At 41.8% G+C, this 16,393-nt stretch overlaps 1 protein-coding gene across 5 annotated transcripts in view; it reads left to right on the top strand.

The window, feature by feature from the left end:
- TTF2 (transcription termination factor 2) overlaps nt 1-16,393 on the top strand; it is a 42,379-nt gene that overhangs the window by 14,376 nt on the left and 11,610 nt on the right. For 4 of the 5 annotated variants that reach the window (XR_015555486.1, XR_015555485.1, XM_087444835.1 and 1 more), the window contains 13 exons: nt 122-188; nt 1,046-2,050; nt 2,367-2,481; nt 3,122-3,304; nt 4,932-5,059; nt 6,337-6,418; nt 8,513-8,629; nt 9,848-9,998; nt 11,727-11,832; nt 13,534-13,715; nt 14,434-14,587; nt 15,166-15,257; nt 16,034-16,116. Coding sequence is in view for 3 of the 5 variants with exons in the window: in XM_087444835.1 (XP_087300961.1) it covers nt 122-188; nt 1,046-2,050; nt 2,367-2,481; nt 3,122-3,304; nt 4,932-5,059; nt 6,337-6,418; nt 8,513-8,629; nt 9,848-9,998; nt 11,727-11,832; nt 13,534-13,715; nt 14,434-14,587; nt 15,166-15,257; nt 16,034-16,116 (2,465 nt within the window). In the remaining 2 variants the exon portion in view is untranslated. The remainder of the gene's footprint in view (nt 1-121; nt 189-1,045; nt 2,051-2,366; nt 2,482-3,121; nt 3,305-4,931; nt 5,060-6,336; nt 6,419-8,512; nt 8,630-9,847; nt 9,999-11,726; nt 11,833-13,533; nt 13,716-14,433; nt 14,588-15,165; nt 15,258-16,033; nt 16,117-16,393) is intronic. The other variant, XM_087444839.1, reaches the window with a different exon arrangement.

The following is a 16,393-nucleotide window of genomic DNA, read 5'->3' as shown; positions in this document are numbered from 1 at the left end:
AATGACCTTTCAAAACCAGTATCAAATAGCTTCAAGATGTTTTCTTGGGTTAAAAAAACAAACTTATCTTGTTTTAATGGATTTTCACAGCCTTAATTATTTGTGTTTTATGCTTCATTAGATTGTTCTTCAGATGCGTTAAAAGTAAGACAGAGGGGAAGCAATGGTGTGGAAGTATCCCGTGGCAGGTAGGAATTATTCATCTGTTTTTAAAACTGCTCTGTTAAGACAGTTTAATCTTCAGCATCATCTGAAAAGACCTGGAGGTCCAGTATAAACTGGTTGGTCTTCGTCCTACTGTCTTTGAAAGGCAGTCTGTTCTTTAAGTAAGGTAGACCGTGTTGAGACTTTTAATGCAAAGGACTATATGGTTATGTTCAGGATTTAGTTATTTGCCTCCTGTTACACTTAAATAGTTTTTGAGGTCTTAAATGTGTTCAGTATTGTCTTATTTAGGGAAAAATTTAGATTTACTTAACTAACTTCAGCATCTTTTTATGGATGATTTCTGTTTGATATTCATATAAGCTGAGTATAATTCATAAGCTCCTAGAAGGTGAGAACTAGGAGGGACTCTACAGATATCCAGTACCTGAGGAGCTAGACCTAGTGGGGTGACAAGATTTGTTTGGGTAGAGGGATGGCTTGAACTTATGATTCTAGATTCCCGTAGTGCCAAAATCAAAGCAAGCATAGGACACTGTTTAGGTTTAGGGAAAAGGTCATGTTGAGAGAATAGTTTTTCATGAGAAGTATACATTGTGGCTATTGCTATTGTTAAGGCATTTTGATTTGGTCACTGCTTTTCCTTGAGGCCTGGAAAAGCAGTGATGGTGGACAGAGAAGGAACCAAGCATTGACAGTACTGTTAAGAAACTAATACTTTGTGAGTTTGGCACATAGTCTTTTCTAGACGCAGATATGGTGCCAGGAATGTTCAGAAATATTTGACTGCTTTCACCGTGTTTGCATTTCCTCTGAAAAAGGCATTCTAGATATGAAAGTTGCGTTAATATTTTATGTTATTATTTTTTTGTCTTTTTAGGATCCTAATTCCAAAGAACATTCTGTGACCAATAAGTCTCAGCATGCATCTAAGCCGTTTCATTATCCTTCCAGCCAGCAGAGAAACCCATTCAAGGTACTTGACAAGAATCAAGAACCATCTCTCTGGAAACAGTTCGTCAAAGGTGAAGGTGAGGAAAAGATGGCTGATAAGAAGCAAGGGAAAAAGAAAGATCTGCTCTTGGATCAGAAGAAAGAACCGAAGCCTGAATCTGACTGCTGGATGGAGAAAGATCTTGCATCTGGCCCGGTGGTAAAGGAAAAACAAGCTACAGTTCAGGAGAAGCAGCAAGGGGAGAAAACAGAGTTTCAGGGTGAAGCAAAAGAGATTGAAGAGACACACAAAAGAAACCTTTGTGAGATGAAATCCACACAGTGCCAAGATAATGAGCTTAGAAAACTATCTGTGTCTCCTCACGAGAAATCAGATAGTGAGAGTCATTATGTCCAAAATGAATCAGAACCTCTGAGAGAACAGGAAACCAAGCCTGTGCCTCAAATTGTTCATAGCCAAAACCCAATAAGCAAGCCCCAGGAAGGGGAACAGCTCAGCAAGCAGCACCCCAAGAGCTGGAAGGCTAGAGGAACAAAGGCAAAGGACTGCCCAAGCATGCAGGCCATCCAGAAGGGGCCATTCCAGGGGCATTTCCAGGTGCAGGTGGAGACTCGTGACAGGCCTGCTCCAAGAGGACCAGCTGCACAGTCTGCCCCACAGGCCGCAGGGCGTTCCCTGGGAGAGAGGCGAGGAGCTGACATAAGCAGTGGTGATAGTGAGGAAGATGATGTTGTTTTTGTTTCCTCTGAGCCAGGGAGCCCCTTACTTTTTGACTTGACTCCAGACTCGCAGAAGAAGGAGGACTTTAAATTCTCTGGTCAAAGTGTGCGAAGAAAAGTATCTCCAGCCTTAGGTGTTTCCAAGAAGGTAGAACCTTCAGACCCAGCAGCCCAACGTGTGTACCTCACAACACAACTGAAGCAGAAGAAGGTAACTGCTGACTTGTGTTTTGTTTTTAAGGTCAGAGCGTTGCTTGCTATGCGCAGGTGTGGGACTCCACAAAGGAATTAGATATGTTAATGTGGGAAAGGTTTTACAGGTGGATGTTTAGTTTCTGCCTTTTCCTGTGTTTATATTTTCACAATTGGTAAGTCAGCCGGGTTTCATAAAAAGAAAGTTCTGGTTTTCATATATGTAGTGAAATGACCATAATTTCAGAGTTTTAGCATTTTAGCCTGTTTTAATCTGAAACTGTCTTTCTAACAACTTGAAAGGAGAGATCCATTTTGTCGGATCTGCTTTTCAGAGCACGCTGGCGTCGGTGAACATCCAGGTTCTTCCAGACAAGGGTCAGAAGTTGTACAAGCAAATTCAGGAGCTGGAGGAAGCCCTCGGTGCCCTCGCCCTCTCCCCTGAGCAAGGTAAAATGGGTTATACCCCAGAACTCGGGGTGTGCGTGAACTTTACCAGAGACATTTGAGAAGCCATTTCAATAAAGAATATGTTGATTCATTCACCTTTCCATTTGAGTATCCTCTTTTGAGTTTTCTTTTTCATTTTATAGTGATTTATAAAAACTTCCTCCTATTTCCTGTGGACTCAACTCTCTTTCCCATTGTTTCGGAAACTGTTTATTTTTATTTATTTATTTAATTTATTTATTTTTCTGAGGAGATCAGCCCTGTGCTAACATCTGCCAATCCTTGTCTTTTATTTATTTATTTCTTTTGCTGAGGAAGACTGGCCCTGGGCTAACATCCGTGCCCATCTTCCTCCACTTTATATGGGACGCCGTCACAGCATGGCTTGCCAAGCAGTGCGTCGGTGCGCACCCGGGATCCGAACCGGCGAACCCCGGGCTGCCGCAGCGGAGCGCACGCACCCACCTGCTTGCACCATCAGGCAGGCCCCTCGGAAACTGTTTAAATGCTGTGCTCTCTAGGAAGCCTTCCCCAGCTCGTTGGAATGGTGCTGATCCCACCCTCTCTTGACCTCACCTCACACATGTAATTCCTTCACTTTTCTGAACTTTAATCTTTTCTTTCCTTGTTTTTTGAGCAGGCGCTAATGAGAAGAGTAACACTCAAGTTCCACAACAGAGTGACGTCACCCAGACTGCCACTGGCCCTCCCCACTTGGTGCCTCCCAAGCCCCTGCAGGGTCAGGAGCTCCAGCCTCTGGGTTCTCTAGGAGTAAAGGCTGCCTGCCAGGTAGCTGCTGGGGGATCCAGCCAGTGCCATGGAGGTGAGATCCAAGGGCCTGGCCCTCGTGTGCACAGCTACACCTATGAGTTAAATGCTGCCCAGTAGGTGTCTTGGCGACCATGTGAAGGGAGAAGCCATTCCTGAGTTGTAAGTTGCCCATGTAATGAAGATCATGATGCTCAGCTGAGCACTGCACAGTGTTATTTAGATTTCTGAGGGCAGAGACTGTGTCTGCCTTGTTCACCGACCTCACTCAGTCAGCCCAGTGGCCGGCACATGGAAGTCAGCAGTAAATGTTTGTGAATGAAAACTCAAACTCACATTGCAGAATGAAGATCCCACGTAGAGCCTCAGATATGTAACAGGATCTGTTGGTTTGCTCTGATATGTAATATGAACCTGGACAGGAGCTCAGGCTGGCCAGCAGTGACTAGAAAAGCTAAAGCCAGTTTTCTCAAATTGAGAACTGCTAGAGATGTAGAAAGGGAAAAAGAAGAAGGACAGGGAGGAAGGGAAGGTAGGGAGGAAGGGAAGAGCAGTAGTTAATAAGGAAGGTGAGAAATGGATGCTGTGCAGGGTAAAGCTAAGGGCGCTCTAAAAGGGAACAGAGAAATCGTGCTTGTCAAAGTCCGTCACAGTCATGCTGCTCGGGACCGCTTTGAGAATGTTGCTCTGTTGCAGCATCGTTCAGTAATCATAACGGTGACTGAGTCACCTAGAGAAAAATTACATTATGTTAGATTATTAAGGTAAGAAAGTATGTAATATGTTTTGGAAAGAATTCCATTAAAATAGTTTTCATTTAAAAACATTTTAACATTTAAATGGTTAATTTTTTTTTTTTTTTTTTTTTTTTTTTTAAGATTTTATTTATTCATTTTTTTCCCCCCAAAGCCCCAGTAGATAGCTGTATGTCATAGGTTCACATCCTTCTAGTTGCTGCACGTGGGACTCGGCCTCGCGTTGGACGGAGAAGCGGTGCCCTGGGGCGCGCCCGGGATCCGAACCCGGGCCGCCAGCATCAGAGCGCGCGCACTTAACCGCTAAGCCACGGAGCCGGCCCTAAATGGTTAATTTTTATTTGTCTAGAAACCTTGTATTTGGGATACCTCGTCCCTAAAATTGCAACTAGCTGACACGCCTGTAGTTTTAAACTAACCTCAGTAGCAGTTCTCTGTGTAGAGTGAGGAGGTTAACAGTACTGAAGTATTTCCCAATGCAGGGCAGTGGGCTCGTGACATGCACTTGAGGGGCCCTCTCTCCCTCTCTGCCTAAACTTCACCTAGCTTGGCCTTTCCTATTGCTGACTTTTCTTCTTTGCATCCAGCCCCAGAGATCTTGGCTTCCTAAAATACTGGCATTACCTTTTTCTCTGCCTCCTCTTCAGAGCTGGAAAAAAAAAATAACAAAGATATTATGGGTTATCTTATTTTTTCATTATACTTTCTATTATTTTGTCCTTTATTATTATAATTATTTATGTGATTAAAAAAACCCAAATAAACAAAGAATGGGGATAGAGGAGACTGTAAGGCTAGGAGAAGCTGGAGACAAGAACTTTCAGTCCATACAGATCCATCATCTGGCAGATCATGAATTGCCTTTTTGCAGCTATATCCAGGACATAAAACTTGTGATACCTTTGGGTAACACCTATGTGTATGCAGGCCCTACACACCAAGATTGCCTTCACACCGGGTGGAAAATCACAAAGGAAGCCATCGATGCACTGCATCGATCACTTGAGTCGTGTCCCAGTGAGACAGCTGTGGCAGAGGATCCGGCTGGATTGAAGGTGAGCCAGGGAGGACTCAGGGTACAGAGTGCCCTGTAACTGTCCCAGTGCCCAGGAAGAGAGAGACCACTGTGATACTGCCTGGCAGAGTGCCATTCTGATGTGTCTTTTCTACAGATAATACTTTTTTGGCTTCTCTTGCAGTATTTTTCTTCTTTTCTGTTTAGCAGTGCGAAAAAAAACCACTACTTTTTGTTCTTGAAGTCATAAAGTTATGTATGTCTGCAGCATTAAAGGATCCATTTACTGAGCTTTGATAGGTGTCATAAGGATGCAAAGGAATTGCTGCTCATAATGAACTAGTTGGGGTGAAACGGCATATACAACATATATAAAACAATTGGAAAGTGACTCTAAGACAAAGATGAAATGTGCATTGTAATGTACTATAGACTGTGTGCAAACTACAAAAGGGATTCACAATAAAAGAAAAGTCACTCTGGGTCAATAATTATTTGTTGCCTGCCTACTTTGTGGTTTAAAGAAGCTGCAAGCCTAAAGATAGCAGAGAGGATAGAAACCAAACACTCCAGCTCGAGGGAGTGGTGGTGAGAGGGAAGATACACAGATTGGTATTAGTAAGTGATGATCGGGTGACATCAGTACCTGAGCTGGGAGCAGCAGCTGATGTTACTGATCAGGAGGACTCCCTGGCTGTGGAGCCTTGCATTGGCAAAGAACTGAGACTGGACTAGCTCAAGAGATATTATGGAATGACTGTAGAATTTGAGCAGAGGTGTTTTATGACGATTATTTTCGTCACAGAGTACAAGATAAACTGAAGTAAGAAAAGACTAAAAGTGGGACACCAGTTAAAGGGCTATTGAAATTTATGACTAGCGGTGCAGACTGGGACGTCGGCCATAGAGAGGAGAGTCAGATTTCAGAGATGATGAGGAAAAGCCAATGGAATTGCTGGTGAAAGTCGGGGGACCAGTCAGAGGTCTTGGTTGCAAGCAGTAGAAATTGACTTTGGCTGACTAAGCAGACAAACCAGGACTCTTGCTTGAGAGTGAGAGAGAGGGCTTTTGATAGATAGACTGGACAGTAGGCATAAATCACAACTGTCCTGGGCAGACCAGGGCGTATGGTTGCCCAAGGTGACAGAGTGGAGTCAGGGACTTGAAGGTGCAATGAGCAGCTTATATGACAACTAGAATATTGGGAGGATCACTTGCAGAAAATAAAAGAGTAGAGTGCGGAGTCCATGTAGCCAGGATCCAGCAAAGCCTCTCATGAGGAATTTATATTAAACTTTTGGTTATTACCTTTGTCAGATCCCTTTGCTACCACACCAGAAGCAGGCATTAGCCTGGTTACTATGGCGGGAAAGTCAGAAGCCGCAAGGAGGAATACTGGGTAAGTCTGGTATTATGATAAGAGCTAACAAATGTGCTGTTGTATTGTTTCATTCCCTCCTCTCAGCAACCCCATGGGGTGGGTTCTATTTTTTTTTTTTTTTGTTAGGAATATCAGCCCTGAGCTAACATCCATTGCCAATCCTCCTCCCTTTTTTTTTTTTCCCTTTTTCTCCCCAAAGCCCCAGTAGATAGTTGTATGCCGTAGTTGCACATCCTTCTAGTTGCAGTATGTGGGACACCACCTCAGCATGGCCGGACAAGTGGTGCATCAGTGCGCGCCCGGGATCTGAACCCGGGCCGCCAGTAGCGGAGCTCTGGCACTTAACCGCTAAGCCACGGGGCCGGCCCCCTTTTATGAATGAGGAAACCGAGATGTAGAAAGGTTACAGTATGCTCAAGAGTGCACGACTGTAGGATCGGTCAGGTCTTGGTTGCAAGTAGTAGAGGCTGTCTCTGGCTGATGAAGCAGAGGGAAAATTTATTCTCTGGCGGCACCAGAATGTCGGGGAGATGTGGAGGGCCAGGCTGGAGGCCAGACTTCCCGGAGCACAGCCAAAGCCAAGTAGTAAACTGAGTGTCCTGTGGAAACTGTCATGGCTGCTTTGCTGCATCAAGTGCTAGAGGAAGGCATTGACTCCCCAAAGCCAGACACCTCTGTCTCCACCCCTTCCTGCAGAAAGGATTTCACAGGGAGCCTCTTTTCTAAAGTCGCTCACATCTGAACCAAAGTCTTATGTGAGTACATGTGTTCTGTAGAGCCAGGTCATGCTGCCAGTGCCTTCGCTGCATGGGAGCCTAGAAAGCAAGTTTTCCAGGCTCTGCTTTGGGGACTTGTCAAACTAAAATTCTCCAAGGTGCTCAACTTCTAAAAACATGACAAATGTCCACTATGGCTAGTAAGTGGCCATGTTGGAGGTCCCAAGACCACCTCCAGGTTTGATGATTTGCTAGGAGGATGCACAGCATATAGTCATACTTGTGGCTATAATTTACTATACAATAATTAATAATAAAGTTATTTTGATTTGATACAAATCAAAGTCAGCAAAGGGAAAAGGCTCATGAGGCAAAGTCCAGGGGAGACCAGGGGCAAGCTTCCAGAGGCCTTTTCCAGCGGAGTCACACAGGGCATACTTAATTCTCCTAGCAGTGAGCTGTGACAACACGTGAAATGTGCCAACATTGTGCCCAAGGTTTTTTTGGAGGGCTGGTCACATTGGCAGCTTCAGCCTGGTGGGTACTGAAATTCCATACTCCCAGAAGGAAAGCAGATGTTCAGCATAAACCATATTGTTTGTACAAACAGTTCAGGCACAATGAGCCACTCTTATCAGTTCTGGGAATGGTGAGAATCCTCCTTAAATCTGAGTTCCCAGACGCCAGCCTTGTAAGCAGGCCTTTCCTAGGGTAGTAGTCAGGACTGCTGTGTTAGCTCTCTTTCTGCACAGTGGCAGAGCCAGAATTTGAACCAGAGCCCATGCTGTGACGTTTTGCTTCTGCTTATGTCAGAATGATTATTTAAACTGCTAAAATGAGGATAGTAATGTTTTATAGGGTATAAAGAAGAAATTAGATAAGTTTCATGACTGGCCCAATAACAATACCCAAGAATGTTAGTTTGTGCCCTTCTTTGATGAATAAGGGAAAGAAGACTGTTTTGAGTTGACTCTAACTCCAGAAATGTGATAGCACCAGTAAGTAGGTAGTAGGATGTGTCCACTGGATCTTTTTGCTTTTGGAGGATGACAAATAAAAAGACTAGGCAACATCATCAAACTGAGATAGACGTCAATGAATGTGTTAGATAAGTAACCATATAACACAGAGACTGGAATAAGATCTAAGTGACAAGTTTTAAGTTTTACAAAAGTCACAGTAATTGTCTTTGATCCAGATCTCAAAATAGCGAGAGCTAGGGTTCACCTTCATAAGAAAGATGAAGGACTCGTTAGGGTAGGCGAAGAATAGTGGCTGGAGTGGCACTGACAGCAGAGAACAAGGGCTAATGTCTGCCAGTGGTGTCTTCTCTTGAAGCTGAGTTGATTCTTTGCCCTAAGTAATTGACTCTCCTATCTTTGTTTTCATTTTCCAGCGGATGATATGGGATTAGGAAAAACTCTGACAATGATTGCACTCATCCTGACCCAGAAGAATCAAGAGAAAAACAAAGAAGACAAAAACCCGCCTTTGACTTGGCTTTCCAAAGATGGTACGCAGTGCCTAGCCTACCATTTCCTAAATCATTTGAGCCAGCCGAGAATGGAAATTTTTAAGCTATGAAAGGACACCTTTGATCATATTTAATTAATCTATTGGAAAACCAGTATTAGACTACTTTCCTATGGTATCATTTCTGATGCTGAATATGCTAATTATAAGTGATCATTTTTTACCTTTTAATATAAACTTAGCTTGACCTGTGGTTAGAAAAAATTTTATGGAGAAAGCTAAGGCTCTAGAAGACTTAGTTTAAACATAGTGATGATTATTTCTGTTAATGTTGAGGATATAAATACAGAGTAGATCCAAATTAGTTAATATATTATTTTTTTAATAATATATTAAAAGCTCTGTCACAAATTCAGATTTTACCCACCATGGCAGAAGCTGTTTTCTGTGTTTCTGAAAGTCCAGAAGTTTCCAGATCCTAGACAATTTATATCTTATTTCAACCTCTGTTTTTAAAATGTAATAACTGTATAAGGCTTTAAAGGTCTTATATATTATGTGTAGACAACATCACATATAAATTGCCACGTACACAAGTACATATCTTGGTTGGTTAGATAGTTAACAAAATCTGTGGCCGTCTGCTCTCAGGGCCTCTAACGACCACTGTTGCAGCTGGATCCTGTGTCCCTGTGTGGAGTAGCAGCATGTGTGCATACACACACACACACACACACACACACACACACACACAAAGGGGTAAGGGGACAGTGGTACAAATACTCCATCACTAACTGGTTCTAAAGTCTTGTTTGATTATCTTGGAACAGGGTTTTTATACTTATATTTTAATGTAGATGTAGTTAAGTTATGCTTTTCAGAAAAAAATAATAATACTCCCTTGTAATGAATCAACTCAGGAGAAGTTAGAAAATGATCAAGCTTCTGCCTTCTGGCTGCCCTGTGAAAGTGCATTGTTATTTTTTTAGACTGAGGTCATGTACTCACTTTCCTCTCCCTCTTTAGCCTCTCTCTGACGCTTTAATAGGGGAAAATAAAGGAATAAGTGTTTTGGCTTAAAAGACTGTCTCTTTCATTTTCTACTTTACTGTAAGCTATGTGTAGAAATAAGAGTAGCAGTTGTTAAAAAATATTGGTTGAAGGAAGAAAGTCAGTCAAGAGAAAGACGTAATGCCTTTGAGAAGTTAAAGGCTATTTAATGAGTATAACTAGGTGTTGGTTTCTTTCCCCTTTCAAGACTCCTCTGAGTTTACTTCCCATGGAACACTAATTGTCTGTCCTGCTTCCCTGATCCATCATTGGAAAAATGAAGTAGAGAAATGTGTGAGCAACAAGACACTAAGAGTGTGTCTCTATCATGGGCCAAACCGGGATCAGCATGCTCAAGTGTAAGTACAGAAATGTTGCAGTCAGTAGGCGATGCTCAGCATCTTGGTTTAAGGAGCCATATTGACCTTACCTACTTTCCTTGAGATTTCATTTAATCAGGATTAATGATATTTGTGAAGACCAAAGGCACTCTCATCACTAAATAGCCTTCACCTGTACTGAGAGAGACATCGTGAGAGAGAATGGTGTTCTTTTGCTATAACCTTGTCACTATCCCCAACACAAGCTGCTGTGTGAGGAGGCCTGAGATGCCTGAGTGGTCAGCCAGGTAGCAGCAGCATTCTCCTGGTAAAAGAGGATATGTCACAATTATTTCATGGTTGTTGAATTTCTGATTGCAAATTCACATTCTTTTTCTCTTAGTGTGAATGGAACCAGCTCAGTCTTACAGAGCATCTTGATATAATATTAATGATTAGTTGATATAGGCTGATTATATTTCTATGGCTGTTTTTTTCATATATGAACCATCTAAGAAGTTTTGGATTCAAGAGTTTAGGATTAGACCTAACTGTAAATTCCTGAAGGGGGATGATCGGGAAAGAGGAAAGAAAATGTTTCCCCAGATGGTAATTTTAGTCCTAATCTTTGTCTTTTGGTTTTAAAGAAATTGTTTCTCGTTCCTGATTGCGATGTGATGGTCTGGGTTGAATACTTGCTGATCTTAGTCAAGAATAAAGTTGTTTCTGTGTCTAAGTAATCTCTCTCTCTGACCACTGATATTGGATATTTTATCTCCTGAAGAACAGGGCAGTAGTCTTTCAGGGGTAAACTGCCAAATTGGTGACCTTCAGTCTTAGAACACAGCAACTCTCACGACCGAGGGCACTTCAGCAGACGGAAGGTACCGGGGCGGCAATGGCAGTCCTGCATGCCTTCTCCAGCATAGAGTACTCTAAGTGCCTGCCTTTGTTCTTGATTTTTATTTAGCAATAAATTGCATCTCGCTTGATTTACACTTTGATCGTACCTGGTTTGGTATTCAGACTGTACTAGTTGACTGATTGGAATCATTCTCAATCATACTTCTTTACACGAAGCTGAGGCAACATGTAGACATTGCTGCCTCCCTGAATTAGGTGTATCATTTTTATCAAAAGTATTGATTGAAGTTCTCTCAGGTGCACAATGTTAAGCTTCATTGGAAAAAGATTAGTGCCTTTCATTAAGAATCTTTACATGTAAAGAGTATAGGCAAGGTAAACTGAAAGTTTACAGCATGTATTTTTATACCCAAATGTCAAAGCTAGAGTAACGGATTTTCACTAATCCATTATAAAATGATGAGGACAAAGCATCATAGGTGTAAGGTGAACAATGTTTTGAGGGATTCTTACTTCCTTGGGACTTTCATATCATCTCTTTCAAGTCATTATTAAATGTTAATTCCCAACCCTACCCTACTTTCTGTTCTTGCCAAATCATATCAAGCTTAATATGACCCCAGCCAGAGATTTTCCTTTCTGAAGCATTGAATGGGAAGAGAGAGGCTGTTCTAGCTATAGTGAATAGACTGTGAAGATGATCAGAGGTAAGAGATAAGGAAGCCAAGTGAGTAAAGTTTACCTCTCCAGAGTCACATGTGTGTGCCTTAAGGACGTGAGTTAAGGAATTCTGCCCGTCTGTCCTTCTAGCTGTAGGCATTTTTATAAAGGGATCAACTCGGCCTTTTGTTGTCAGAGTCACAGGGGGTCGTTTACTGTTCGCTTTGTGTTATATCTCTGCAGCCTCGCTACGTATGACATCGTGATCACTACCTATAGCCTTCTGGCCAAGGAGATTCCCACAGCAAAAAAAGACGGAGAGATCCCAGGTGCAAACCTCAGTGTGGAGGTGAGGCCTGGGGGCTGCTGGGGACGTAGTTGGAGCCACACCTCATTTACCCGGAGTCTTTTCACAGCATCAGAGATAGCAAAGGGACTGTCCTGTGAGGTCAGGACTGTCCTAAATGTTCCACCTGTGGAAACAAAGAGTTCTTGCCTCTGTCCCTTCTCTTTTATTCTAAACAACCTCCTCAGTGATAGAAGTTGAGGCATAGTATTTAGTTGTCTTTTAGAGCTAATGATAACTTCATTGCAGTTGTGGTGGTAATCATCACATGAATATAGGAAAGCCTCACTTGTTGCAGTTTTTATTTTAGAGTCTTTGGGGTATACTCTCAGGCTATTTTTTATATTTAGCATGAAGACTAGTATTGCATTACTAGTATTTTGGTATTAAGCCATCATTTTCTGCCTCCCTTCACCTCCCCAGAAAAGAGGTTGCAAATGATAAGGCTACAGAGAGGCCACAGGCTAAATGATAACCAGAGAAAAACCTGAACGTTTGCTTGTGCCTCCAAGGCAGTCTCAGTTACATAGCGTGGAGGCTGTATTGCGTAGTGATTGTGGGGCTTTTCTCACTGTTGTTGCAAGAACTAATCCTTTGCATATGTTTTAATTTTTAGTACAACGGGATATTCACAGATTTCTTATTTGGGGAGATCTCTAGAATGCTTCTCCATCTTAGGACCAACTCTGAATTCCTGCAGATGATTAACTTTTCAGATTCCTCAGTGGTTCCTCATTGCTTTCAGACTAAAACTCTAATTCCTTTACATGACATATTAGGCTTTTTATGCTCTTGCCCTGCTCGCCTGTCCCTCATCTCCTACACCCTAGCCCTCCTTGTGGCTCTTAATACTCAGTCGTACAAGGGATGTGTACCCCCTACCACACCATGTCACATGTTGTGCCTGTGTTCTCTCTCTGAATGGAATCTTTGCCTTCATTCTTTTTCCCAGGTTAATTTTTTTTAACTTGCTTCAAGAATCCTGTCTGGACCACTCCCTTCCCACCTTCCCCTGATTAGAATGAACACCTCTCCTGGCACCTCGTGCTTATCTACGTCGTAGCGTTCTAGTTATTCAGCAAACATTGGGTAGCTACTACGTGGCAGATGGTACTTCAGGTATTAGGGTTACAGCAGTGAACAAGACTGGCTGCATTCCTCCTGTCTTTTATTGAATTATCCGGTGGGATTTACTATATACATTGTGTCATAATTATCTCTATGCTTGTTTTTCTCCCCTACTAGACTGTGAACTCCTTGAGGGTAGGAATTGTCCTATGTAACTGTGTCTTGCTTAGGATTTTACATATAAAAGTAGACTTTTAGTAAATTTTCAGTGAATTTAGTAAATATTTTATTGAATGAGTGAATTTGCAGTCTCAACACCTAGTGTAGTCCTGACCCATAGCCGTTACTCAAAAATGGGTTAAAAGAATAAATGGAAACTCAAATTAGAAAACATTTTACTCTTAAGCATCTTAAGCTCAAGGACTGGGATTCTCAAATGACTTGTTTATTTGTATCCATTGAGAGTTTCCACTCTTGGTTTCTTAAGCTTGATTCTTATTTCAGTGTACCAGCTCTAAGCCCTCAAACTTGAAGGTAAGAGTGGGTCCTCAATAGTTGTTTGTTATTCCCCCTTGTCTTCTTGAAGCCATGTGCATTTTCCCATACTGTTGTGGATTTTGCTTGTGTTTCTTCCAGGGTATCTCAACACCTTTGCTTCGAATAGTCTGGGCTCGAATCATACTGGACGAAGCTCACAATGTTAAGAATCCCCGAGTACAGACTTCCATAGCTGTGTGTAAGCTCCAAGCCCATGCCCGTTGGGCTGTCACTGGAACCCCCATTCAAAACAACTTGTTGGACATGTATTCACTGCTGAAGTGAGTAAACTCTTTGGGATTATGTAAATGTGAACCCTGTCAGTAACCCTTCATAATTATTTCATATCTCACGATAAAACTCTGGTGTGTGCCAGATTATCTTGTGTAGCAGATGGCAAGCCTGTCAACCTTTAAAAGGCAAAAGAATTAATATTTATGAGAAAATAATCTGTTGATTGACTGGCTGATATAGGACTTGGATTACATCCAGCCCCTAGATATAGAAAAATATAGGACAGGTTAAATTAGAGGAAACAAAAGTCATCTTGTTCAGTCCAGTGAATGTTTTGGGCTATTTCTGCTTTAGAACATATGGTCTAGGGTCAGGACTACAATTTATTTGAAGCAAACAGAAAAGAATGCCGATTTTAAAGTACTCACTTTTATTCAAGTCAGCCCATAAGAGGATATGGAATTTCTTTGCTAGCATTTGAAGCTCTAGGAATAAATTCTAGCTATTGGTTATATGTCCTGTTGTGAGGATAAGACATTGTTAATGGGAAAATTCACGTTTTTATAATGTGGTTTTTGTTATTGAGTTGGATCCTTTTGATCTGTCTAGCAGAGCTTTGCTATGAAATTCACTTTTAAAAATGATTGGATGACAGATATAATAGAAAATCTGATTTGTTTTTTGTCTTATCTCTTACTTTGAACCTTTGCTCCGTCCTCCCATACTTCTCCTTTCTTACTCTGTCTTTCTTCCCCAACAAAAAAGATTTCTCCGTTGTTCTCCATTTGATGAGTTCCATCTGTGGAAGAGTCAGGTTGACAATGGTTCTAAGAAAGGAGGAGAACGGTTAAGTATTTTAACCAAGAGTCTTTTGCTGAGGAGAACAAAAGACCAGCTGGACTCCACCGGCAGGCCCTTGGTAATCTCGTTTATACCTGCCCCTCCGGGATCCAGGGAAGGAGGATGACTGTGTCCTTGTCTGGGGCAGAACAGCCGTCTGCTTTGCTTAGGAGCCTCTGAGTCTCCCATTTTCCTGTGAGGAGGCCCTAGGTTTGCTGTCCTGTGTGCCTGTGTCACAGTAGTCCTGTTGTGCTCTGTGTTAGAGCAGTCCTATTTTTAGGGAGGGGTGGAAGCTGCTCTCTAGGGGTTGACTAGATTTCCAGTGTCAGCTCTGGGGAATTTACTCTGTAATGTTCAGTTCATTTGTGTAACTTCATCCCAGACGCTTTTTTTTTTTTGGTGAGGAAGATTGGCCCTGAGCTAACATCCGTTGCCAATCTTCCTCTTTTTGCCTGAGGAAGATTGTCACTGAGCTAACATCTGTGCCAGTCTTATTTTGTATGTGGGACACCGCCACAGCATGGCTTGATGAGCAGCGTGTAGATCTGTGCCTGGGATCTGAAGCTGCGAACCCTGGGCTACCAAAGCAGAGTGCGCAAACCCAACTACTATGCCACCAGGCCGGCCCCCCAGATGCTTTTTTCTTTACTCTTCCAGGTGATGCTGCCCCAGCGTAAATTTCAGTTGCATCGATTAAAGCTTTCTGAAGATGAAGAGACTGTTTACAGTGTCCTTTTTGCAAGATCAAGGTGTGTGCAATGAAGAAGCACCTTCTCACATGTATTGTTGTTTTATTCCTGCCTTTGCTTGGGAGTGAGTTGAGGGTCAGGTTTCCTCAAACTGTGCTTATGGTATAATTGATAAGTTGGATATCTGCGTTTCTTTTTTTTAAATCTCCCTTTCTCTCTCCTTACCCCTCCCCCTCCCCCAGCTCACCTTTGTCTCATATACCCATTAAAGGCTTTCGAACCTGTTCTTCACTGGCTTCCTTGCATAGACATCCTGGGGTGTGGTCTCTGCACCGGGTCTGTCTGGTCTCATTGGAACTTAAAAAAAACTACTCTGTAAATCTTGTCATCTGTTCTTTGTACGTTCTCTAAAACTCTTGTGCTTTCCTGAATTCCAGATTTACTCTTTTCCACTTGACACCTCTCACTTCCAACGTGAATATGTTTTTCTCTTTGTATACCTTATATTTATTAGTATTTATTAATAAATATTATAATATAAATAATATGTTAATATTAATAAACAATAATATAGCAATACATTAGTTAATATTAAATATAATATCTTGTAGCATTAATATATTTATTAATCATTTTAAATGACTTGGTTTTTAAAATAGTTATTTATTTTTTTATTACCTTTGGCCAGTGGTTGCTATGATCCTGACATCATTTAACAAATCCACTGTTATCATTTTTCAAGGTCCTACTGTAAGCACAGTTAAGCAATAACGGTTGTAAACCTATTTGGTCTTAGCGACCATTACATGTACATTTTCTTGTTTGATCTGAGGCAGGTCAGCTCTGCAGTTCTATCTAAAAAGACACGAAAGGGGGGACAAACAATCTGGAAGAAGCCCTGATAATCCATTCAGTAGAGGTAAGCAGTGGGACACTTATAAATACACACAACTAATGAAAATGCTGATTCAAATTCAGTAAAATTACCGAAATGGGAGGCTGTGAATTCTTGGTATCAGAGACTTGACCTTAGCTAGGAACTTCAAACCATACCAGACCTGGTGATCTAAACTTCTTTTTAATTATTTTTGAAATCTGCTTTATTAAAATGCAAGTAGGTCTGTAAAGAAAACCAATATTTCATTTGGCTTAATTGGTGTAGAATGAGTTATATTATTGAATCTCAGATTAAAGAA

Source organism: Ceratotherium simum, chromosome 2, assembly GCF_057802395.1.
Source record: "Ceratotherium simum simum isolate JZ-2026a chromosome 2, ASM5780239v1, whole genome shotgun sequence".
Lineage (NCBI taxonomy): Eukaryota > Metazoa > Chordata > Mammalia > Perissodactyla > Rhinocerotidae > Ceratotherium > Ceratotherium simum.
The sequence above is the reverse complement of the archived record's forward strand: the minus strand, read 5'-3'. Positions and strand labels throughout refer to the sequence as shown.